Source organism: Myodes glareolus, chromosome 1 (assembly GCF_982192425.1).
Source record: "Myodes glareolus chromosome 1, mMyoGla1.1, whole genome shotgun sequence".
Taxonomy (NCBI): Eukaryota; Metazoa; Chordata; class Mammalia; order Rodentia; family Cricetidae; genus Myodes; species Myodes glareolus.
In genome coordinates, this window is record NC_142026.1 from 116,057,619 (window position 1) to 116,084,539 (window position 26,921).

The following is a 26,921-nucleotide window of genomic DNA, read 5'->3' on the forward strand; positions in this document are numbered from 1 at the left end:
AAGACACTAAATATGCACAACTGTTAGAAAAATCCTTTTAAATAATCTCCACGGTTACTATGTATCATCAGCGTCTTAAATCACACGAAGAGAACATTGTTAATGCAGAAAAATTGAATGAACATATTAATTATAAGTCTCAACTTCAAATTTTAATCATTTCTAAAAATACGTATGTGTATAAATGTATATATCTACGTATGGAGATTTGGTTTTGTTTTTCTGAGACAAGGTCTCACTATGCAACCCAGGTTGGCTTTGAACTTGTGATCCTCCTGCCTCTGCCTCCGAAGTGCTGAGACAGCAGGTGCGCATCACCAGGCCCAGGTGTGGATTAAGATTAAAAGAAGAATTTCTGTTGCGATAGTGTAAGCTTCAGCAGATGCTCTTGATGGCAATATCTGCATGAACTACAGCTGTGGAGAAGTAAAGCTGAAAAACTGGGACCAAAGAGTTTTAAAATGAACCACCATGGTTGTTCATGCAACAGTGTGTTCATGCAACAGTGTCCTCATGCTCCTAGCCTGGAAGAAATTCGGGAACAAGCCCATGTGCCAACTGCTATGAATAAAATCATATTTAATAGCAACTCTACCATAGTTAAAAGTTAATATTGTTCATAAATAAAACTTTACCCAGGTGTGGTAATGCATACCTGTAATTCTAGCGCTTTGGAAGCTCGGTCGAGAATATCACAAGTTCGAAATTAGCCCGTGCTACATCCTGACACAAAACCAAACTCAAACCCTTTTTATTTCTCTTCTTTTAAACTATTTCTATGTGTGTGCCTGTGTATACTGGATAGCAATGCAAAGTAAGTTTAGTCCTGTGAGCTATGGATAAAACATAAAAATATGTATTTTCCTTCACAGTCACTACTGTGAGTGGGTTGTTTACATACATAATTCCATCCATTCTTGCCCACCCCATGGTCCCAGAACAGACTTCTCTATGATCCTGTTTAATCCCATCTATGTTATCTTTGTCCTTTCTGTGGCTATTGATGTTATTGTTTTGCTGTTATTACAACCTTGCATCATTTTTAAAAGGTACCCTTTTCTGTTATAAAGGTAAATATGTTTAATGAAAAATACACCTGCCTATAAGCCACACTGAAAATTGTCACTTTTATATATGTATATATTTTAAAATTTATATGGATTTTCTATTAAATATTTAGTAAGTATTGAGGTCAGGTAACATACAGAATTGCATAGTATCTCACAGTTAGCTTATCTTACTTCATGAGCTAGAACCCTGTTTTCATGCCATCTAATATTCCTCTCCATAATACTCCATATGGAGTATGCTGCTTTATGGATACAATATGAATTACCTCTCCATGTCCTTGTTGTTGGACAAGTGTATAGTTTTAAATTAGTTTGTAATTCTAAGATACATGAAAATCTTTGTCAGAAAACTTTTATAATCATTTTCTTTCTTTTTTAAGATTTATTTATTTATTATGAATGGTGTTCTGGCATGTCTGCCTACACACCAGAAGAGGGCACCAAATCTCATAATAGATGGTTGTGAACCACCATGTGATTTCTGGGAATTGAACTCAGGACCTCTGGAGGAGCAGCCCATGCTCTTGACCTCTGAGCCATCTCTCCAGCCTCTATATTCATTCACGTTATCACATCCTTTGGATGAATTCCCAGGAGGGGGATTGCTGGTCTGAAATCATGGGCGTTGTGTACATCCCGATCCCCGTGAGCAAAGTTGGCTGAAGTTATATCCACCAGTGTCCCCGGTACATGGGGAGACTGGGCTGTCTGTGTCCACCAGCGTCCCCGGTACACCGTGAGACCATGCTGTCTGTGTCCACCAGCATACCCGGTACCCGTGAGGTCGATTTCTCACTCACAATAGCATTTGAAATATGTTTGGCCATAACCTTCCCAGACAGCACTACCAACTGGGGACTGAGTGTTCAAATACAGGAGCCTATAGGGGACATTTCTCATTCAAATCACCACATCTGCATGTTAATTTGAGAAGGAAACATTCGATTAATAAAAATTAGCCATTTTCTTAAAAGTTTGTGTTGTACTTTTTTGTGGATTTATTCATCCCTTTGTTTAGTCCATAAACAAAATTCATACTGACTGCCTGTTTTGCTTTTGGGGAATATGCACCACCACCACCTTTTATCAGTTTGGTTAAGCTTTTTACCGACCTTATTCAATTTTACACCTCTGGCATCGTTAGAATCACTTTCCTGGGTTGTACCTTAAGCCCTTTGTTTTTAACTATAAAACTAATAAAGATTGAAAATAGACTCAAAATACAAATCTACATAAAATTGAAAGCTAGCCATCTCTTTCTTCCTTTAATCCAGCTGTGTATAACTTGCTGCCATATTAGTGACTCTCCCGAAGCTGCGATTAAAATTCCGCAGCCAAAAGTAACTCTGGGAAGAAAGGGTTTCCTTTGGCTCCCGTTTCCAGAGGACTAGAGTCCATCTTGGCTGAGAAGCGCCGGCAACAGGCAGAGAAGGCAATAGGCAAAGGCTGAACTAGGAAGCTGGCAATTCACATTTCCATCTGCACACAGGAAACAGAGAGAATAGCAAAGGGAGCCAGGCTACACACAAGCCCCACACCTCTAGGTGCCACCCCACCCCACCCACACCCCACCCACACCCCAAACCTCCATTCTCTAAAGATTCCATAACTTCCCAGACTATCAACTCCGGACCAAGTGTTCAGATACAGGTGCCTATGAAGGACATTGTCATTCAAACCAGTACATCTAAATTTTAATCTGTGAATGGAACTTTTGACTTAGAGGTTTTAAATCGTCGAATTAAGAAATTTATTGAATTTTCCCCATCTCTTGCATAATGGGTTTTGTAGCAATTTCAGTATATTAGGAAGTGTATTTATCTAACTTTTTTTCTAAACCTTTTATGGCTCAATTCTTACATCCAACTTTTTAAAAATATCGATCATTCATCTTGACTCATGGTATAGTTCTGATGTCTGTATTGTTACAAGTAGTTAGCAGTATGGTCAAACCTGAGGTTTTGTTGTTGCTTGCTTTTTAGCACTTAGAAACCTTTCTTCAAAAGATGGCTCTATTGGGTGTTAGTGGTGGGCAGATGAGCCATTGGGAACTGGCAGTTTGAAGGAACCAAGGCACAGTGCCCCTCCGCTCTGGACACTGTCCTGTGATACTTCCTTCCTGGCTGCTTTCACTCCTGGGATGTCTCACAGCCTCCACTTTCACTCTCCTCCTGCTCCTCCTCCTCCTCTTCCTCCTCCTCCTCCTTGTCCTCACACTTCTCTGTCCCTTACCTTAGGTCCCGCCACTCGCTCTCTGGCCTCCGACAACAACCACTGGTCGGTCTGACTGAGGTATTTAAATCCTCCCTTCCATCCCAGAGTCCTATCCCGAGTTCCTGCCCATAGGTATAATACCCACAGATGTGTGGTATCTTTTCAGTCAGGCCACGTTAAATCTGAGCTTGTATATATATTCCCTCTTCCAAGCCCCTCCTCCCCTAGCATCTTTACCTTACAAAATGAGGCCAATGTCTTTTCATTTCCTAAAGAAATCTGAATGCCAGCCCTTAGGCTGCTGGTCCTTCTCTATTCAGCCATCAAATTCTTTTGTCTTGTCTCCCCAGACATCTCCCCTACCCACCTACCCAAAGTTCGATTTATTCGAGATTGCGTGAAACCTGCTCACATTCCCCCATCCACCACCCTTTCTGCAGATGCTATCCCTACCACTACAAATATGTTTCTAATAAAAAGTGGATTTGCTTCTAGCCTCTTCCTCACTTCCCATCACAGCTCTCAGGACAAGGTCATTGCTTTCCTTCAGGTCTCTTTTCTACAACATCCGGGAGAGAGGCCTCCTACCACTAGAGAAACACCTGAAGTCACTCAAATAGCAGGGGCTCTGGCTTACTTGACCTTCTAGGTCAAGTGGCTCCCGAGGAGGGCAGGCTTTCCCCTACCAAAACCCAGCAGTCCTCGGCTGGAACTGTGCCAGTGTGCCCCTTGCTTCAGACAGAAACAGCTCAGCCAGCATGAGAGATTTTTTTTTATTTTATTTTTATTTATTAAGTATTTATTTTTAACAGTCTCATGTACCTCAAGTTGGTCCCAGGCTGACTTTATAGCCAAGGATGACCTTGAATTTCTAATTTTCCTATATTTACCTGCTGGTACTGAAGGTTTTTTTAAAAACATCTTTGAATTCAGGGTGTGTGGCATACTCTTGTTGCCTGGGAAGTAGCTGGGGCCTGGTTTCTTCGCTGATATATGGGGCCATTAATTTCTAACATCCAGGGCAGTTCGGCTCAGATTGACTGCTGAGCTGCTGAAAGATTTTAAGTTGTCAATTATATTTATTGATTTTTGTTTTTAATTTCTGCCTTAGCTGTTTGGTAGAAATCTCAGTGTACTGATATAAGTATTCATTTTAACCCTCTGCTAAACCTCTTCTGATTTAATTCTCACACCCAATTCTCTAATTATTAGAGACTTGCATCAGAGTGTAATGTATGAGTCTAATATATTGTCATGTAAGCTCCCTGCAGGCAGACATATGGCATAGTCCCTGCTGGGTGGCCTCGGCCTGACACGGGGAGGGGACCAGCTGTTTACTATTTAGTGACTGTATCACTGTTTTGGTTCCAGGACCCCAGGGTGTAGCCAGTCTTCACAGGCAGGAATGCTGCGTGGCCCGCAGGTAATGGGCACAAGCAACCAGACCCCGCCCTACCCTCTGCCCACCGCTCCCACAGTGTATCAGAGGCTCCCTCGGGCGGAGCCCAGCCGGCAATGAGCCGCTGACCCCACCTTTGGACGAAGCCTGGTCCCCCAGGTCAGCCTGGGCAAGAAATAGGAGATTCCAGCCTCCAGCGTCTCCAGGCTGGGGAAGTGCACCTGACCCGGCGGGCGTGGCAACGGGCGTGGCGGCGGGGCTGACGTGGCCCGCGGCGTGGAACCGGCGTGATTCATCAGTGGCCGCGGAGCGCGATGGGGATGAGCACAGCGGCCGCCTAGGCGCGTCCTCCGCGTGCTCTCCTGGTCGGTAGCCCGGCTCTGGGAAGGCCAAGATGGAAGAGATTCTGAGGAAGCTGCAGAGGGACGCGTCCGGGAGCAAATACAAAGCCATCAAGGAGAGCTGCACCTGGGCCTTGGGTAAGCGAGAGCGGTGCGCAGGGACACCTGCTCCTGGCTCCACGCGGCCCCTGGGCGGGAGGGACTGTCACCGAGTACGGTTATGGATGCCTGTCGCGCAATTGCACGAGTTGCCTCCGAGAAGGTGCAGGATATGGAAATCTTGGCTTAGCGTAGGCATCCAGCTGTCTCCGATTTGGTCTCCTTACCTCCTCCCAAACCTCAAATAGGAACCGCTGCTTTTGACATGAGGCGTCCCCATTCCAGGTCCCCAGCGTCCATGGGCACGGGTTCCCCATAGGCAAGTTAGGATCCCCAGCTTGCATGGAAATCAGGGCTGTGGTTCCCAGGCGCCTAGAAGGAAGAGGGAAGTTAAAGCAACAGCCCTCTTTTCAAATATCAGTGAGTGGAACCAGGAAGGAAGGCTTGTTTAATTTGATTTTCCTGTTAGAGGCCACCTTACTAAGTATTCGCTTTTATGACTATTGTGCATGGAAAATAACAGCCTGGAGGAACAGTCTGGAGGAATTGTGTTGCTTCCGCAGTTGTTACTGACCTGCCCCTCAGACAGGTGGGCTTTCAGTTGTTGAGCCGTGCTAAAATTGAAATGCGTTCCCGGTAGCAAATGAGCATTTCCCATCATGTAGGCTGCAGACTTCAGCAGCAGAAAATAAATGACATATCAATTAGGCAGGGCTGAGGCGCCGAGAATGGTGGGGCTGAAACTGCAACAGACAGCCAGAGCGTGCTTGGGGCAACAGGGATGCTTTTGAAAAAGGAAAAGGCCTAAAAGGAACCAGGACAGCTCTGCGAGCCCCTTGCTTGTGACGCTGCCGCCGCCGTGGTAACCAGTCAGTTAGAAAACAGAGCCCCTTCCCTTGAAATAAAACCCAGTCGGTGCTTGTCATGATTCTGTGCTGTGTGCGACCTGAAAAAAGACACGCAAGTGCCGTTAGTTGGTGTTTCTCCAAAGGCAGAATTCAGATAGCGTTTCAGGTTATGCTATTCTAAAGGAAGGTCTTAATTCACATATGTTTGTGTTTGTGGTTTGTGTATGTGTGTGTGTGTGTGTAGACAAGCACAGCAACACCACCCTTTGTTTAATCTCTGCATATTAACTAAATTGTCTCAGCTATTGCACTCCGAGTTTGTCTTGTAGGTAGAACTAATGCTTAGCTGTTTTAGTTTACTGATAAATGAAAATGGACTAGCTGTCTGAGAGTGGCGAGGCGCTTAAAGCTACAGTAAGGTTTCAGCGCAGCCATTGTCGTTCAGCAGTGATTCCAAACTGGATTCCCAGACGCCTCTCTAATGAAGGGTCACAGATGGCTGGGTGACATAATAAAACAGGGCCCGACGGTGCGCGAAACATGCCGTTCCTAGTATTCGTTATTAGTTTGCTGTCAATGAAGCTGATGGAGGTAAACACCGAGGTGGAGAGTAACCCAGTGTTTTCTAATAAGCTGGATATGTGATATTCAGCACCTTGAGGTTAAGCCACAGTGTTGGTATTTGGGCCCTTGTAGCTCCTAGGAAAGCCCAGAGCTGAGAACAGGTAGGTAGATGTTTCCGGGTCAAAGCCCTGCATGCACCTTGACTGTAAGAATGAATGTGGTCCCTTTTGTCGTGCACTGATTATTCTATAATTAGCAAGAGAAGAGATAAGGCTGTGACCGTTAAAGAAGAGCATGGAGCATTCCTTTGTACGTGGGAATAGCCAGAAGCTGGGAAACAGGCCGAGTAGGGGCTGCCTTCGGGGGAGGAGGGAGATGGAGTGGGCTTCATCTGAAGGACAGGCAAGCCGTGAGTTCTTTGGTTTTGTTTTCTGCTTTTTTTTTTTTTTTCTTGAGCAAACACTTCGGATCTCCTCAGTAGAGAAAGAAGGTTTCCTTAAATTGGAAAGAGTTTGTTGAAGGGGAGTGGGCTATCCAGGATAAACAAAGGCAGAGGAGGTAGCTTTTTTGCTGTCTTTCTACGGTCCACCATTTCCCACAACCAAGTCAAGGTTTTTACTAGAAAACATTTGTCAATGCTCAGCCCTCGTGGTTTTCATGTTTGCTTGTTTGTTTGTCTGTTTTAAAAAATAGATTAACATGCAGATTTCTAAGAATATACTCAAGAGTCTAGGCCAGTTTGCCCCACCAAGAGTTGTGTGGCCTGACGGTAGTTTCGCTGAGGCACTTTATTGATGACATCATGCAGAGCAGTTATTTTCTTTGCCCGATACCTCTGTCAGGAATTCCTTTTCCAGGTCCTCCAAGGCCTTGCTCACACAGGAAACTTCCACTGCCTGCCTCAGTAGAATCTTTTACTCTGCTGGCTCAGAGCCCTGCCCTCCAGACTTTCTTAGAGCACTTACTACTTCAGACTTGGCATGTGAAGGGCTCTGAGGGCAGGATAATTGAGAAATATGTTGAGTGCAAAGGCGAGACAAGTTAAAACTGACCAGTGCCACACAGGTTACTTGCCCCATCTATTAAATGCCCCTCAGAAGAGCAACTGTGGGTTTGGGTTGATGTGAAGTTACACAGTTTTAAGACCTGGGCTTGATCTTTGTGACTATGCTCTGTGTGGACTTTGGATGTCCATCAACTTAGACCGTCTTGGGAGAGTGAGGTCATCCCTCACTTAGATGGTTTGGGAGACTGGCATCGTCTTCACCCCCTACTTAGGCTCTCTTAGGAGATGGGGTTAATCTCTACTCAGACATTTTGGGGAGCCTGGTATTGGACATAATTTCAGCTATGAATTTGACATAAACCTCGAGTGCCTTGGGAAGAAAACTCCTCAACCAAAGAATTGCTCCTCAATCAGATTGACCTGTGACTATGGTCATTGGGGCATTTTCTTGATTTCTAATTGATATAGGAAGGTCCCCAGGCACGGGGCGCATGAGCTCTCTGAGAAAGGTAGCTGAATCTGAGCAAACCTTCAGTAACCCAAAAGGCAGCTTCCTTTGTGGTGTCAGCTTCAAGTTCTTTCTCCGCCTTCAGTGAAGGTCTATAACCTGGAGGCGGAAATAAATCCTTTGCTCTCCAAGTGGTTCTTGCTTATGATGTTTATCATAGCCACAGAGATTAAAGTAGGACACACACTCATCTTTCTTTAGACTGTGATGGGGCAGCAGTTATCTCGGGGGGACGGGCATCTCCTTCCTAGTAAGGTAAGTCAGGTAGGGCTTGCGGGGTGGGGTGGGGGGCTGTGAGGCAAACTTTCTAGAGGCTGATGCAATCTTTGAGCTATGTTACAGCAGGACAGGACACTATGTGACTGCTCAAACAGCGACAGACCAGCTGGGACACCATGGCTAACTCAGACCTTTGCTATCTGAACCTCACTGTGACGGCTCCTCCACATCGTTAGTCTGGCCAGATTGTCTGCTTCAAGTTCAAAACTCTAAATAAGGACAGAAAAGGGGACCTGTTCTGTGGTAAAGTCACACCCTCTCCCCTCCTTTGTAAATAACCCCCTCATTAAAGTTCACCTATAAGCTCAGCTACCTAAAATTGGACTGTAGCTCAGAAGCCTCTACTCATTCTGTCTGCCAAAATCTTCTCCTCAATTCCTTATTTTGTGTCATCTCTAATTCTTTCTCTGATACTAACAAGAACCTGGCAACACTAGACAGAAGTTTCTGCTCTCTACTTCTGAGACCTTCCCCACTTTCATCAACAGTAGCACCTAATCCTCTAAGGCAGTGGTTTTCAACATATGGGTAGCAACCCTTAGGACCATAAGAAAACACAGATACTTACATTACAATTCATAGCAATAACAAAAGCATAGGAAGTAGTAATGAAAACATTTTTTTAGTTGGGGGTCACCACAGAATGAGGAACTGTATTACAAGGTCACAGCATTGGGAGGTTGAGAACCCCTGTTCTAAGGAGAGAAGAGGCACATACCATTCTCAACATCTCAAGATTCCATCCTAATACCAACTTTGGAGGGGCAGATCTTCACCACATTTAGGCCATATGGCTCTTCCAGTCACACCTGTGTGGCCCTTGGTTGTGTGGATTCTGTCTGTGTCCTGATGAGTCATGTGATTATGCCTGAACCTATGTTCTACCCAAGAAAGATACTGCGATAATGGAATTAAACCTACGCTATGGAGACAACTGAATCCTAGGGTTAAGGAAAGATAGTTTCCTCGGAGCAAAGTGGATGGTGCTACCAAGAAAGCAGGAGAGTGGACACTGGCCAACAGTGACAGTAAAGGTCAACAGAGTTCGTGAGCACACGAACAGTGTGTTTGGAACTTGGGTGGTTTCTGCACCTATAGTTTGAGGACACAGCTTTCAATTCATAAATAAACTCTTCTATACCCCTAGGGTTTCAAATATCACTCACCCTCAATTCGTAAGAGTTACAAGTTAATTTTAGAATATTGGAAAACATTAGAACAGTATAAAGCAAAAAGTAAAAATTATTTGTTCTCTCACCACCCAGTGGTAGCGCTATTTTAAAAGCTACCCCTTTTACAAAGGGATCATAACGCACATTTATATTTCAAGCATACGAATTGACTTTAATTCATTTCGCTTTTTAACATTTATTTATATGAAGGTGGATGGAAGAGCATGCATGTAGAGGTCAGGGCTGCTGGGTCGGTTCTGGGAATTGAACTCACACTGGCAGACTTGGTGATGAGTGCATTTACCCACTGAGTCATCTCACCAGCTCCTTTACTACATTAAAAACAAAACAAAACAAAAAACTTGAACATTTTCTTGTTTGTGATATCATCTGTGAACTTTACTGTTCTTGATTGTTGCAGAGTAAGTAGCAGGGACAAGATGTGCACTCCCCCTTGCCCTGTGCTATCTGGACTCTTATTTGCCAGTCATATGCTCTGGATAGGAAAGCAGGCTTCCTTCAGAACCGACAGCTCCCAAGGCTGTGACTGCTGGCCCAGAAAACGGAAAGGATGTGACTGGAATTATACCTGGGAAGAGCCGTGCCCCATTTTGCAATTGCTTTTACTGTTTTACATACAACAGAGGACTTAGGAGGAATGTAAAATTTGGGATATATAAAGGAAAAAGAAAATGAATTAGAGGCAGGAATTCCAATAGGCAAAGAGCCATCTACCTCACTACCATCCCTTTGCCACTTTCCCTTCCGGTTATAGGTTCTCCCACAGGTTGCCTTCTACTGTCAGACTTATTAGGATGTTCTATAGGTCCTGTGCCCATGCTGTGTGAGGTCGCTTGTTTGTTCCTGACTGCTCAGCCCCAAAATAATCACACAGAAACCATATTATATGCAATACTGTTCGCCCAATATCCTAAATGTATTTGTTGTAGGAGCTCACGTGTTAGTTTCCGGCTACGCAGATGATGAAATAATTACACAGAAACCATATTATTTATAATATTGTTTGGCCAATAGTTTAAGGATATTTTTTGCTTGCTCTTATATTTTAAACTAACCCACCTCCATTAATCTGTGTATTGTCATGTGGCTGTGGCTTACTGGCAAGGTTTTGGCATGCATCCATCTCTGGCAGGGCTGCATGGCTTCTCCTTGACTCTTCCTTCTTTCTCCCAGCATTCAGTTTAGTTTTCCCCACCTACCTCTATTTTGCCCTGCCAGGCCCAAGAGAGATTTTTTTTATTTACAGTATATAGAGGAGAATCCCACATCATGCCCACACCTTTGCCTCCCCATTCTGCTCCACTCCAACCTAGTTTGACTTCCATCAGGGACACTAGATACAGCTGGATGCTGGCTTTGCCTTGTTGCCACAGCCACTTCCTGTGACACTATGGCTCTTCAGCTACATTGTGTGGACAAGAGTTGGACACATCCATTCTTGCCTTCCTGGTCCCTCACATTCTAGGCCCAATGTCATGAATTACTTCAACATTTCTTCCTGAGTGGCATAAGGTTCTTGTAGTTAGCATGACCCAGAGTGATCCTGTGAACGTCCTACGTCATCCTCAAACCTTACTCACTTTCCTCTAGTGTGTCTAGGTGCTCGGCAAGTACTGTCGCCTGTTCTCACATACTAGAGTTATCCCAGATATGTTAATGCACTCTGTCATCCAACCTGCTCTATGTTCTGCTTTTGTTTACTTCCTAGCTGTATCCAGATTGTATCTCTACCTCTATTGCTTACTCTCCATGTCCAGAGTAGCTTCCTATGTGCTCGCTCTTGTTGCTTCTAGATGATTTCAAGCTACTGGCCAAGCAGTAACACCTGGGAACCCTAATATGTTCATTCCATGTCAGGTGAACAGGGTGAATAACCGAATAGCACCCTTAGTGTGAATCAGAGCCCTCAGTGTGTTCTGCCGAGTCTCATGTGACCTGACTGCCTCTACCTGTCTGGTTGCCTCACCTGCAGCACCCTCCCTTGGACACCCCAAACTTCCGCCAAACTGAACTGCTTTCAGTGACTGACGTATGCCATCCTCCCCGTTACGTCATTAACTCAGCAATTATGTAGGGAGCATCTACAGTGAGCCAAATGCTGTTTTCAGTGCTGTTACCATGGGGCAAAATGAACTAAAAGGTCCAGATAAGCAAAAACATACCTGCCAACTCAGATAATGACAAACTCATGGAAAATATAAAGTAGTAACTGAGATAGGAGACCCTTAGGGGGGAAAATGGAGTTGCTATTTCAATGAAATGTTTAGGGGAGGCTGTCTGGAAAGGGAGGTTGTAACTTAGGGAAGTGTGGGAAGGCTTCTAGGGGTGTGTGTGTGTGTGTGTGTGTGTGTGTGTGTGTGTGTGTGTGTGTGCATGTAAGTCAGTGGCAGGAGGAAGTAGGAGAGCTTGTGGAGGTCTTCCCTGGACACACTGAGAGTTAGCTTTTATTTAAAATGAGGTGAAGAACCATTTGGAGTAAAGGAAAAAAGACCCCGACTGGGGTGTGCCTCTCCAACACAGGGTGGAGGCGTGGAGAAGGCCGCTGCAGCCACCAGGTGAGAGAAGGTAGCCCAAGGCCAGTGACCTCTTGAAGCAGTGGTGGTGGCTGGGATCCAGTGGAAGGTTTCTTTTCTATCTTTCCAAACTTTGATTATAATTTTTTTCTTTTGTTTTGTGTGGGCTCCCAGGGATCAAATTCAGGTCACCAGGGTTAGTGGCAGGTGCTTTTTCCTGCTACCGAGCTATCTCGCTGCCCTTAATTTAAAAAGCTTAAGCCTTCCTTGAGTCTATTTGCTGCTATGTTTGTGTTTGAGCTAGGTTCTCAGTGTGCTGCCCAGGCTGGTCTCTGACTCTTGGCCTAAGGGATCCAGCTGCCTACGGAGTCAGTGTCTGGGAGCACAGGTATGCACTACCACAGGGGGCTAAGTTTTCCTGTCTTTTGAACCCGTTCAGCTCTCTTCTTGGATCACCTCCTTCTTACCTAGTCTGCATCATGGTCAGTCTCAGCACTTCGCACAGAGAGCCTGATGTCTGTCCATAGGAGGGCCTCCTGTTGCGCTCTTGACTAATGCCCTGTCTTTTCCTTCGAAGCTGGCATTTGCCACAGTTTGAAACTGGAGTGTATGATCTCCAATTTCCATTCAATTCTCCACCAATCTCCATTCTCACCCCTGGATCTCCAAACAATACATGGCCTGAAATTCAGTGGGTCTGCCAAGGAGACAGAAGCTGTCACTGACATCTAAGACCGATGCCAGGCTTTTAATGGCTGATTCCATTAGCTCGTCCTAAGAAGGCTTCAGGGCAGATGTTCACTGCCTCCCTCTACAGATAGTGAAACTGGGTGTGTGTCAGTGGCAGAACAGTTGCCTCACTTGGATGAAGACCCCGGGCTCAATCCTAGGTCAAAGAAATCTGGAGATGAGGAGACAGAGGCATGGAGCTGACTGACTTCTTCCATTCCATAAACTAGTGTGGAGTCAGGTCATGCCATTTGCTCTGTTATGTGTTTCTGGGGTGTTCTATCCCACCACAGGGCCGTACTGGGAAAAGATGGTTCTGCGTATATACTACTGGGCAGTAGTGGGAAAAGGCAGTTCTGTGTATTTCAGGCCTTGGCTTCTTTGTCCTTTGGACAACTTACATGAATTCTACCCTGTCCTACTTACATGGAGTAGGAGTCTCGGCTCATGACAACAGTGTGGTTGCCTTTTCCAGGTAGGGTTTCCCTCTACCCTTTGTTTTTTTAAAGGTGGTGCTGGGGAATCAAACCCAGAATCTTGCATGCTGGGCAAGCCCTGTCCCACAGATGACTTCCCTGTTCTCGTTTCTTTTTCTTCTGGCTCACGCATCATCTGTAGATCAGGCAGTGTTCAGCCCTGAGCTGGAGATGCAGCCCCGTCTCTGGAGAGCACACGACACTTGTTTGTCTACTTTCATTTCTCCTTCACCAACAGCACTAACGTGCCCTCGACACTGTCCCCTGTCACACTAATTGCTGGACTCTGCTAACCTGTATGACCCTTTGAGCTGCCCCTAGAACTTGCATCCCGTGGCTTCATTTTCTTGTCATCCCATCCCATCCTGGGCTCTGACCTCAGTCCTCCCCACTCCCAGTTGGGCCTCATCTCCAAGCTACCGCTGACCCTACTCAGCTCTACTTACTGGTTTTTGCTGATGCGTTATTTCCCTCAGATTCACGATTTTTTGCGCCATTGTCTACAACCGGCCTGATTCTGTCCTGCGGGGTCCCGTTAGTCCCGAGTCTAAGGGACCTATTTGGTTTCATGTTCTCTCTACTCTCTTAAGAGGGTGGAGGGGCTGTCTATCCTTTCCCCAGGGAAGTTGTTCAAATTGGCAAAGCTGTTTGAATCTACACGGTGCAGCTGATCGCCGGGAGACAGGCTGGAGCGACTGAAGTAGAACAATTTTGGAGCAGGGCATAGTAATTAGCTTTCTATTTTCTGTACAATTAGAGTCAGCAGTTGTATGATTTATCTGCAAATGGTGGCAAAATATTGAGCATTATTAGGCTTGATTAATGAGATCTGAGGATGAGGCTTCTAATCACTACCCTTACCTGTGATGTGGTTAAATACGTGGTCAGTCTACCATGTCACGAGTGTGTGCGATTAGCATGGGAGTCCCTAGCACAGGCCAGTCTGGAGCAGGCATGAGAGGAGAAGAAACAGATTTGTTTTAAAGACAGAAGCCTAATTCTTGTTCAACCCCCTTGAACGGAAACTCCCAGTAAATCACGATGTCCTGATAGTGACAAAAGCACACTCCACAAACAAGTGGAAGTTCTGTACTTCTCTTAATATCAAAGGAAAGCTCAGAGAGGGCCAAGTGTTTCAATGATAGGAAAGCTGTTAAATAGATTACCACATGTCCGGTAAGGTTCCTTGTGAACTTGAAAGTCTTTATAGCTTGAGAGATTAAAATGTTTCAACCATTTTTCATGTTCTTCCTCTTTCTGCTCCTCATTTGGACCTTGGGGGGCTCAGTCCGATGCTCCAATGTGGGTCTCCGTCTGTATCGCCATCCATCGTCAGATGAAGGTTCCCTCTGATCTTGCCTTCTTTGCTCACATTCTCTTTCCTTCTGCTTCTCATTTGGACCTAGGGAGTTAAGTCCAGTGTTCCAATGTGGGTCTCTGTCTCTATCTCCATCCATTGCCAGATGAAGGTTCTATGGTGATAAGCAAAATATTCATCAGTATGGTTATGGGCCAAGGCGGTTCAGGCACCCTCTCCTCTGTCCAGAGAACAATCCGGGGATCTCTCCTTGGACCTGGGATCCCATTTATAATCAAGTCTCTTGTAAACCCTAAAATGACTCCCTTAGTTGAGATATATTCTTCCCTGATCCCATATCCATCTTTCTTCCCTCCCTCCCATCCCAGTCCCCCGAGCTTTCCCCATTCCTCCCCTACTCCCTTCTCTCTAACCCTCTGGACCGCGAGGGGTGCGATCACCCACTGATACAAGGGGACTGATCTAATGAGAGTTCACCAAGGTCAGTTGGACTGGGACTGAACGAGCACGTGATCCAACCAGATTCTCTGAATGTGGCCGGATTATCTGAATGTGGCTGGCCTGGAGTCTTTCTGTAAAGCCAATGACAATGACACTGGGACTTGTTTCCTCTGCATATACTGGATTTTTTGGGATCCAGTCTGTTTGGATACTCACCTTCCTGGACCTGGAGGGAGGGGGGAGGAACTTGAACTACCCACAGGGCAGGAAACCCTGACTGCTCTTAGGGATGGAGAGGGAGGAGGAGAGGGAGTGGGGGAAGTGGGAGGGTGTTGGGAAGGGGGCGGAAATGGAAACTTTTATAATTTAATAAACTTTGAAAAAAAATTAATTAAGTAAGAAAAAAAATGTTTCAACCAGACAGCTTTTGCTTTTGACTGGAAGAATGGAGCCTCTCGGCCAGTGGTAGGTACATTGCATTTGGCACTCTGGCTTAGATTAGGGATTTAGTTATTCATTCCTGTTGCTAATGGAAAAATGTGACCTGTTTTTTTTTTAACTTTCTCTTTCCCAATAATGAATTGAGGTCCATCATGGGAAAGAATTTTAAAATAAACATATGACTATTTTCTATTATCTAAGGGGGCACACAAACTGAGTTCAGAAAGTACAGAGATTTTAGAATTTCAATCCCAATCTTTAAATATTTGCTTGTAACTCTGCAATATTCTTTTACAGAAACCCTAAGTGGCCTGGACACCATTGTGACGCTTCCTCCACACTTGCTGAGGTAAGAGACACAGCAACCGTAATGCAACAGGGACCAAAAGTCGTCTTCCATGTTTTCCTAAAGGCTGGACCACCTTGTTTTATAGCAGTGGTCCTCAACTTAAGGATTGTGACCCCTTGGCGGGTCACCTAGACCATCAGAAAACACAGATATTTACCATTCATAAAAGTAACAAAATTACAGTGTTGAATACCAATGCAAATGCCTTTATGCTTGGGGGTCACCACAACATGAGGACCTGTATGAAAGGGTCACAGAATTAGGAGTTGAGAACCACTGGTTTACAAGTTTTCATCTTGTGTTGTTGGTTGGTTTGGTGTCCCTGAAGTGGGCTGTTTCATGGGACCTGACCTGTTTTCATCTGTGTGTGGAGTGAGGGGTGAATGGCGTTAGTGCTGCCACAAGATGCGCGAGAAGGAAGAACGTGGGCAAGGAGAGGAATGACCAAAGCTACCGCTAACATGAGAGCCGACAGGGAACAAAATTTCCCAGTGCAGCACAGAGAGAAGTTTCTTCTCTGGGAAATGCAGTCAGTCCCAGCTGGAGTGCGCTTAAGTTCTCTCCCAGCCCGGGCAGGACACCATCTTGTTGATGGGAATCTGAGGTCACCTGCAGTAGCTGTAAGACATGAACCGATTTCTCCTCCTTCCTGTCCTTCCCATGCACATTTTTCCTTCTTTCTCCTCATTGCTGAAAGCAATGCATGTCCTGTGTAGAAAGTAGAGGGAAGAACGAAAGAATAGAGAGTATCCACAGCACACACAAAGGGGTAATGACTGAAGCCAGCTTAATGGATTTCCTTAAATCTTTTGCACATATATATAGAGCATACAAATGAATATGACATTTTTCTTACACGTTAGTTTTCTACTTGTTTTTTACTTCATACTATATGAAACATTTCCTAATTCCAGTGTTTTCTTTGAATTAAAATACTGCATTTTTAGTCACATAACTGTAACCGAATTTATTTAGCAGTTTTTCTATTATGAAAGCACTTGACTATTTCTGGGTCTCCATGTGACATTGTGAGGAATACCAAATTTATAATCATTTGTAGAGTGTGTTTGCTGCCTTGTCAGAAGAGGGGATTTATTAAGAATTTCCATTCAAGCAAACTGAACAAGAATTATGCTTCCTGCTTTAGCTTACTACCTTGGTGTGGGACAATTGTATTCTGTCAATTATATTTTAAATAAATGCTGATTGGTCAGTAGCCAGGCAGGAAGTATAGGCGGGACAACCAGACAGGAAGTAGAGGTAAATCAACGAGGACAGGAGTATTCTGAGAAGAAGAAAGCTCTTTCTGCAGTCCCGGCCCCGCCATAGAAGGAGCAAGATGTGACTTCCTTGCTGAATAAGGTACCGAGCCACATGGCTAACATATACTAGAATAATGGGCTAATATAAGTTATAAGAGTTAATAAGAAGCCTGAGATAATGGGCCAGTCAGTTTATGATTAAACTGTGTGATTTCTTTGGTACTTAACGACTGCAGGAACCAGGCAGGACAAAACCTCAGACAACACTACCTCTCCTATCATATCTGCTGCAGACTTACATGTTGTATAGACTCCCATGTTAGTCAAAGCTGTGTAAAACTTGAAAACGGGCAGAATGACAGGAACACATGACTAGCAAAGAGCTGTCCCCAAAGGCCCTGTAAGACCAACAAAGGCATGCTAGTTGGAAGAGGTCTTTTCCTGCTTCTCAACCCCTTTGTGGACCCTTCTGGACACTGATTTGCTCAACGTTGACTTTGCCACACCAACTTTTCCATCTCACTTCTCACAGTCACTCGCCTGCTTTGCAAAGGAAAAGGGCAAAGCTGTTGCCATCCTGGGTCTGCTCTACTGAGCTGTCCTAGGATGTGAAGCCAGCATCCCAACGCAAAGAACTGTGAAAATTCCAGTCCACAGGTACAGGAAGTGATCATTAGAGCAGGAAACATGTCTTTGCCTAACTTGGGTAATTTGACTTCTTGGTTTTCAATAATCTTGAAGGAGACCTAATCCAGCTATAAGATGATAGATGAAAATAACTTTTGATAAAATCCCCTTCATTTTATGTAGACCTACATAGACAAGATTTCTTATTGTTTACATCTATAAAATAACACAGACATATAATTGGTGCTAAACAATCTTTATCATAAGCAGTGGGTAGTACTCATCCATAGATAAATGGACTAATTGAAGGAATCAACAAATCCTCTCCATTTCTTCACAAATGCATTTCCAGTGAAATTGCTTTTTCCCTGTTAACAATATTAACATTCTTATAAATAATTGTTAATGTTCTTTGGATCAATTGTGTGCATTAGTAATGATAGCTCAAACTGAAAGCAAATCAAATGCTTTTAAGCTCCAGAGTCCCAGGATGTTTTTTAAAAAACATCATTTTTGTATACTTTGTTGTAAGAAGCATAATGTAGAGATTCATAAAAGCCTTTCAAGCATTAAGTCAAATTATATTTAGAAAAAATTCAGTGGGGAAAATAGAATAGAAATGTGAGTTCAAGGAGGAAAAGAGAATAATGCAGTATTTTTTGTTGTTAAAGGCAAGTTTGTTCTCTTGGTTTTGGTGGATTAAAGTCATTTTCAGGTTTCTGTGGTTCTTATCTAGAGTCTGTTAGATACATCTAAAAGATGGTATGTTTTAAATGAAATTTTAAATAATTCCAATATGCAACAACTATTGCATCTGTGACCAAAATTATATTGGAAAAAAATATCTCAAATTTAAAATAAATGAAGACAAAATCTTAACTTTTTCTTAATGATGATATAAGCCAAAACAATTCACCTTGACCACTGTTCTGAAGGTTGCTTCACAAACCAAAGTATAATTCAGTCTGAAAACAAGGCTTATGTGGGTCTAGGTCTGTGGGAGGAGCTCAGCCTCCAGGGTGAGGACAGCAGATACCAATGGCAGTAGAGTAGAGGTCTAGTCTGCTGTGTCCACAGGCAACTGGGGGGCCTCCTGAGATGCCTCAGCAGATAGGGACACTTGCCTGAGGGCCTGATTGGATCAAAAAGCCCAATTGTGGAAGGAAAGAACCAGCTTCACCAAGATGTTCTCTTACCTTCACCCATGTATTGCGGCACATACATGTACATACACACACACACACACACACACACACACACACACACACACACACCATGAACAGCAACAATGACAATGGCAACAGTACACATAAATTATAATAACAATAATAAAAGGTAACTGGTATTTTTGTCCCATGTTAAGCGGGGGAGGCACATGAGCTAGAGACAATACCATTTTCTTGGTGCTAGGGACATGGGTTTGGTCCTCCATTGTCCAGTGGTCTTTGCCTTCCTTTCATAGCCAGCTGATCATCTTGTATACCCGAGGAGAAGTTGACAGAATTTGTGGGAAGGGTTCCGAGGGAAGAACCATGGATGGCTATGTCTGCAGGAGTCCTTACCTAGAATCATCATTATTTAGAATATAATTCAAAGTATTTATCCTGGTGACAGAGCTGTGCCATTATCTTTGTATGCAGTAGAATGTGTAGTACTGTATTTTAACTGCACAGCAAAGTCTGTGCAGGGCACTGAGCCAGCCACATGAACAAGACATAGCAGAGACTTTTATTCTGGAAGAGAAGAATGAAGACAACCAAGGATACCTTGTTACATAGCGTGGATTTATTACAGATGTACATGCTTGTAGAAGGAGGCTTCAGGAGGTCTGCGAGTCACAGTAGTGTGTGAGCCTCTCAGAGTCTCTTCTGGAACACAGCAAGAAGCCATAATTAGAGCCAAGAGGAACTATGGAGTTACCAGCAGTGTGAATGACTGCACTGTGTTGTTATTAGGGAAGCGGTACGATGAGCTATGACAGTTACACATTAATGTGATTCCTTTGCTCTGAGTCAACTCTTCACTGTGTAAATTGATTCATCTGCCAGGCCCTGTGCTGTTCCCTTTTTGTTGGCGTTTTGCTTTTATTGATAGACTGATTGATGACTGGTTTTTGAAGGCAGTGTCTCTAAAAGCTTGTTTTGGACAGGGCTATAGGGAACCATTCCAGTGTGGAACACTCTGGCCGTGCTGTGCTCTTGGCCTTTTTTTTCTTAACTCTTGCTCTTGGGTTAAATACATAACCATTCCAATAGACAGTTACTAGTAAGGCTTTGACCATTGGTGAACACTAGTAATGATCGCACAGCTCAGAAGCATACTGAGCCATTGCGGGACCTGTGTGGTATTACCTTCCCCCTCTTAGGCAACTGCTTTTAAAGACTTCTCATACAAGCCTGCATGCAAATTGACATGCGTGATTTAAGTGATTGCTGAGTACACAGTGCATTTTAGGAGAGGAGCACCCTAGTGGGAGTAAGGGAGCCGTCAGGAGACACTGCCTATGCGGGAAGGTGCTGTGAACTTGTCCTCTGGATTCTTCCCCAAACTTGTTAGTAGGTGATTATTTTCATCCTTCTTCCTGACTGTCGTCTAAGTTTGCTTTTGACTTGGGAGCTGAGCATTCCTGGTCTTGGTTTGTCACGCTGAGTCTGTACTCCCCTGCCCTTCCTTCCCCACTTCCCTCTCCTTGAACTTCAAGGTCCTACCGGTGTTTCTGGAAGGCTGAATGAAACTTATCAACTCAGGTGCGGTCTCAGTGTCCCTTTACTCAGGATTTCATCCAGGCTAGAGCGCAGACTGCGCCAGAGATTAGGGTCATCGTCTCCGTGTCTCCCTTATGTTACACACAGTCAGTTCAGGGCGTTTCCTAGCCGTGAATCTGTAAAACACTTCTGGCCATGTCAGACTGCCACCCATAGTCATGGATTCTATTGTGGTTCTGGCTTTTTGATCCAATGATAAAACGGCCTGAAAGTTCACATTAAAGTTACTGTTAGTTTAGTCATAGCACAAACCGAACCAACGGTAGGTAGCTTTAATGGTAACTTGCAGGACGAGAAGGGAATGCCTGGCCTCAGCCCCCTTGAGGAGACACATCTTCAGCAATATTCATCTTTTTGGAAACTGCTGTGTCGCCCTTTCCTGTGTGCCATAATCCCCAGGAGGGCTTGGTTATTCTGATACCCACGTCTGTCTTATCTGAAAACGTACAGTTCACCTTCCCTCTTCTCCGTCAGTTGAAAGGGCAGGACCTGGTGCCTGAACCATGGGCCTGTTGGTAACATTGTTATTTGTAATGGTTGCTTCTCCCAGATGGGTCTCAATTTGCCAGCCCATTCCCTGGGGATGCTCTCCTCAGAGGGACCTTCCTAGTATTCTCTGCCCCTAAGAGTCCTGTTTTCCACCTGCCCAGCCATCTCTTCTCTCCAGTAGATTGCTGACCTCATATCTGGGGAGCAGTGAGTTTGGACACCTTCACTAGCGTGGTTCTGTGTGAATCTACGTGAAAGGGGCTTTCCCCTTCATATCTAAATAAGCTCAAACACCTCAGGTCTCCATTGTGTTGGTAGAGTGGACTGAATTTCAGATTTACAATCCATCTTGCTTGTATTTCCGCACAGAGTCTCTTATCTAAGATCAGGATTGAAGTGAGACCAAGATACAGAACTAGATCCTGTCTTCCAAAGGATTTGTTTGTGTTTTTCTTATTTTTGAGTTAATCTTGATTTTAAATGGGACATTAAACTTTTTCTTCCTGAGGTGTTAGTGCTCCCTTAGATTGTGTGCCTAAGACTAGTATGAAGGGTTCACACACACACACACACACACACACACACACACACTCACACACTCATATACCGCCACCACCACCAGGTCTGGTCCTACATTCACACTGTCAGGAAGACCCCGTGGCTACTGCGTGTCCTCTTTCCTGTTATGTTTAATAAAACATCCTGCCTCTTGTAGGGCTTATTTGCACCTCCCAGTCATTACCCCATTGAAATCCTAGAGCCCCTCCTCAGTTGAAATAAAGCGTACCTGCCATAGATGATCTGTATTCTCCATACCAAAGCTGAGACCTGAACCACTGGTCAAGAAGTACTTGGCTTATAACGCAATGTTTCTCCTCTGTGTGGGACTCTGAAATAGTGGGGTGTACTCAGGCTGTTTGGGACCCTGAAATAGTGGGGTGTACTCAGGCTGTTCTCTCCATCAAGATCCTCTGCTGTGTGTTGTCTACAGTCTTTCTTATTTTGTGGACCTTGAAGATTGCTGAGGTCCTTCACCCTGCTGTGTAGAAATAGTCCCTCTCCTCTGAGCCTCATGCTCCTGGTGTAATTCTACCATGGAGCTTATCTTCCACATCAGAAGTTATGAAGAGATCAGTGACCAGGGCCAATGCTCAATAATTCATCTATTTTTGTGTCTCCCAGCTCAGTGCCGAATAAACCTTTTGGAGATGAAAATGGCCTTTCCAAATGTCTCATCATTCAGCCCAGGGACTGTGTGTCTTATTTTCTATATTCTTAGACATTACAGTATTTGGGAAAATCACCAGTAGAGTTGAATCTCAGCTTTGGTAATAGGCCTTTTAATATCTTACTAACTGAGAAAACCTCATACCCAACTCATTGTCCCCAGGTAGGGTAGACTTAGACCGCTTGCCTTCTACTTCATCATAGCCCTGATCAACAGAATGTGTCTCTGTATTAGATCAATGGTGGCATGGGAGTGGTAGTTGTCAGGACCCTGATCTTTATCCCATGCCAAAGGATGCTCAAACATTCCCAGGAAGGTCTCAAAGAGAAATTCTTGAACCACTGAAGTTTGTTTTTTCCTTTGGATTCTATTGGATTATAAACCAAACATTTCTAGATCATTTGTTCTGGCCTCAGCAGCAATGATATATGAAACACAGGGCACCTATGGCAGGTGTGTCTTAATTTCATTTATTAATGGGTAGAAGAGGGCAAGGACTCAGAAGTACCTAACCCAACTCCCAACATGAATTCCATGTGTAGTATTTCTAACTTAACGAAAGAAAGAAAGAAGGTTCTTGACTCCTACCAAAATTGTCTCTTTCCTTATACTCAAGGAACTTAGACCATACTGGTCTAGCTGCGATAAGGCTGTCGAGGGAATCCTCGAGCCGTCTTGTTAAAAGACCACCCCTGGCAGCGGACCTCCGGTTAGCACTGCACAGGGCTGCCCTGGGAACAGCAGCAGCTAGTTCTCCAACATTATTAGCTCAGCTGCTATTTTGCTTTCCTTCTTCATGATTCTTTGCAGCCAACAGTAATTTAATTACTTTCTCTTGCCAGTTCTGCTTCCAAAAAAACCACTCTGTAGTGTTTCTTGCCATTTGTATGTCTTCCACCCTACTTTCTCCAGCCTTCTGCTTTAGTGTGGCTGCCTGTTCCGGACACATCTTGCCACTAATAAGCTCATACATGCATGCCTTCTTATCTTGACTTAAGGGCTTTCTGGCCTTTCCTACAGGTGAAAAAAAAAAGTGTATCTGTCAGTATTTGTGCTTGGAAAGACACGCCCATCACAGCTCTCCAGTCTTTGTATTGTTTCAATTGTTTGGGTTTTTGGTTTTTGGTGTTTTATTTTTTGTTTATTTTTTTGGTTTTGGTTTTTCAAGACAGAGTTTCTCTGTGTAACAGTCCTAGCTGTCCTAGCTGTCCTGGAACTAGCTGTATAGACCAGGCTGACCTTGCATTCACAGAAATCCTCCTGTCTCTGCCTCCCAAGTGCTGGGGTTAAAGGTGTGTGCCACCACTACCCAACTTCATGACTTTCTGGCTGTATTGACCTATTTAATTTTAGTTCTATATTTTCAAGTAACCACTGCATGTTGTGTGATATTTTTTTGGTTTTAGTTTTGATTGAGAACACCTGTCTGCATCAGCTGGGAAAGGCCATGACAGCGGAGATTCCCACAGCTGCTGTGGGGATGCAGTTTTGGTTTTGTTGTGGGGATGCAGTGGAGTTCCTGCCTTTCCCCACCTTTTCTTTTCCCTTCCTACATTTGGGTATGTGTGAAAGTCATTATCATGTGTTAGTTCCCATCTTCCACTTTGCCTGAGACAGGGTTCCTTGTTTTGCTGTTGTCCCCCACATCTCTGGCTCTCATCCCCCCCCCCCTTGCTGTCGGGGTGCTGAGATTATAGGTGAGTGAAACCACATCTGACTGACTGTCGGTTCTGCGGCTCTGCGGCTCTGCACTCGGGGCTTCAGTCATGCTTGCACAGTGAAGTGCTTTATCCACTGAACTGCCATCCCAGCCCCTAGTCCCTGTCTTCCTCACATAATGGAGAGGTGCCCATAGACTCTGTCACCTCCCACCATGGAGCAGAGGAAGCAGAGGATGCTGGGTAGTTGGGCTAGCTGAGGAGTAAACATTAGCATACGGACCGACAGGTGCTTCTACAGGGCTCCTGCCCTGTTCCAGGTGGATTTCAGGTCCTTCTGGGTAGAAGCTCATTGCTGTGAGGACTCCCGCTTGCTGCCCCTTCCTCTCCTCCCTGGCACAGCCGACTTCTCTTTGAAGCATCACACCAATGTAAATGTGTTTGGGCTTTATTGAGCCAAGCTCTGTTGAGTTTGGCTAGCTTTTTACCTGGAGGAGGGGGAAAAGTACTTAATAGGGACCTTAATAATTGTTGGCTATTCCAAGTCTGGCTGATTTTTTGTTTGGGGAGAATTCTTGATCTTAATCTGAAAGGGAACCTGGGGAGACACTGCCAGCCTCGTTGGGGCACAGTGGAAAGCTTTTCAATAAAGTCTTGTTATGAAAAAAGTCTAGTACCCGCCCAGAGCAATTTGTCTTACATAAGTGAGTAAAATAACATCTCAGTGCTGGGCACAAAAGACTTCCATCAAGAACAAAGCTCCACGCATGTAGAATGGTTTTAGCCATGCTGATGCTGAAACCTTCCTCATAAACCAGATCTGGCAGCTTCTTCTCCTTCCCCACCACTTCAGAAGAGGGAGTATTCCTGTTGCCTTTGATCTAATGTACGTGACAACACTAGTCCCCTTCCTAATGCTTAGGCAGCTTCTTCCCTGCATGTCTGTCAGTGGCAAACCAATCCTAATGGTACCCACATTCTATTCCCTCTGATAAGCAAAACTGCAATTGGCCTCAGTATAAGCTTCTGGCTTGTAGTCCAACGTAAAATCACTTGTCTAAGTGACACAGTCTCCACTTGTGGAAGCCATAAAGTAGCAAAGACGTGCAGCCTCTACCCAAGCTAAGATGGAGGCATTGTCAGCCTTGGTGGGTATTTGCTTTTCTTTCTTTTTTTTTAACTTCTTTATTGATTCTTGAAGAATTTCACATCATACATCCCAATTCTGCTCATCTCTACCCCCCCTCGCAAGAACCTCCCCTCATCCCTGCAGCACCTCCCACCAAGAAAACAAAATAAGCAAACAAAAACAAGAAACAAACAAACAAAATAGACAAAATGTCTTCGCTTCTCTTTCTCTCCCACCTCTCCAGCACCTCTTCATTCATCCTGGCTGCATGGGGCCTCAGTGTGTCACACAGTACACCCTTTTGTCCTACCAGCTTTCCTAGCACATGTTCACCACAATGAGTCACTGCTCTGACTCAAGGCCTCAGGTTTCTGGTACACCATCATCACTGGATTCTCACCGGAACTCCCCTGGGATATTTTGTGGCCACCCCAAGTCCTGCAGGTCCTGCTGGTATTATTCCACCGGACCAGTCCCTTCATGAACTCCAGAAGGTACTAGGTGGGGTAGATGCTAAGATGGGCCCACACCAGGCCCACTTGGTGGGTATTTTCAGGGGTCACCAAGGCATGAGTTGAGAAGCCATGGCTACTCATCCTTTCTTTATGACAAAGACGTGATGATTTTCTAACTCTCCCTTACCAACAGATGCCTTCTTCGAAGGAGATATGCCTCCCACCATCCAAAAAATCATGAATTTTGATTTTTAACCCTTTCCCTATCACTTGAATAGGATAGGATGTATGCTGTGCCCATTTTTCTGTGTGGTTTTTATAATTAATTGTATGTGTAATTTTAGAGTAACATCCTTGTTTTAGTTTCAGAGTGTGCCTCTGAGAGTTGCTTCTGACTGTAGAAGTTAGTTGTGGGAAAAGGGAGCATTTCTGCATTGCTGGCGGGAATGCAAGCTGGTACAACCCCTTTGGATGTCAGTGTGGTGATTTCTCAGAAAATTAGGAAACAACTTTCCTCAATACCCCGTAATACCACGTTTGGGTCTCTATCCAAAGGATGCTTGATTATGCCACAAGGACATGTGTTCAACTATGTTCATAGCAGCATTGTTTGTCATAGCCAGAACCTGGAAACAACCTAAATGCCCCTCCACCGAAGAATGGATAAGGAAAATGTGATACATTTACACAGCAGAAAAAAATAACAACATCTTGAATTTTGCAGGAAAATGGATGGAGCTAGAAAACATTATTTTGAGTGAGGACCTTGGGGGAGGGTTGAAGGGGGGAGGGGAGAGGCAGGGAGGGGAGCAGAGAAAAATCAATAAAAATCAATAAAAAATGCCAATGCAAAAAAAAAAGGAGAAGTTGGTTCTAGGTGATGTGTGTGATGCTGAACCTATCAGCTCCATGTTGTCAGTGGCCCAGGGAGTTTGTATCTCTCTTCTTCACTTCTTTGGGGACACTGTCTTTTGCAGACACTTGTTACAAAAACTAGAATTATGTTTTGTTTCCTGGGAAATTTTCATTAGCTATTTTATGTCTTTAGTTTTTATTTCATTGCATATTTAGATCTAGGTGAAATGTGTGTGTATTAGTCTCTGCGTCTCAGTGGTATCATGTAGCTACACAAAGCCTTGATGTCTTTTTCAGGATGAGTTCAATGCTTTCAACACCAGACTTGCTGTGCCTCTTTGAGCATCTGTACTTCTTAATGTTCTCAGTAACCATATTTCTCCATCTAAGTTCTGGGCAACTTAGAACACAAGCTTCCAAATTTCGAATTTAGTTATGGTTTAGGGGACCCTTTTAATACTATGAATGATGCTCTCACTGGCCCATGAAGCAGTGCAAACTCTGTGGCTTGGTGAGCCCTGGAGCTGTAGTAGGGAAGGATGCTCTTGAGCCAGCCCAGGGCAGACCCAGGACAACTGGATGTCAAAAGTCTCCTTGATAAGTCCTTGCAAGGTAGCACTTCCTCCATGGTTTAACATACAGGTCTATCTGTCTACCCCCTCCCC

At 44.5% G+C, this 26,921-nt stretch overlaps 1 protein-coding gene across 2 annotated transcripts in view; it reads left to right on the forward strand.

The window, feature by feature from the left end:
• Positions 1 to 4,954: 4,954 nt before the first annotated feature.
• Positions 4,955 to 26,921, forward strand: part of Arfgef3 (ARFGEF family member 3) — a 150,613-nt gene continuing 128,646 nt past the window's right edge. Inside the window, exons 1-2 of one of the 2 annotated variants that reach the window (XM_087911585.1) lie at positions 4,955 to 5,162; positions 15,737 to 15,788. In XM_087911585.1, coding sequence (XP_087767711.1) covers positions 5,078 to 5,162; positions 15,737 to 15,788 — 137 coding nt within the window. In that variant the 5' untranslated portion in view covers positions 4,955 to 5,077. The remainder of the gene's footprint in view (positions 5,163 to 15,736; positions 15,789 to 26,921) is intronic. The other variant, XM_087911582.1, reaches the window with a different exon arrangement.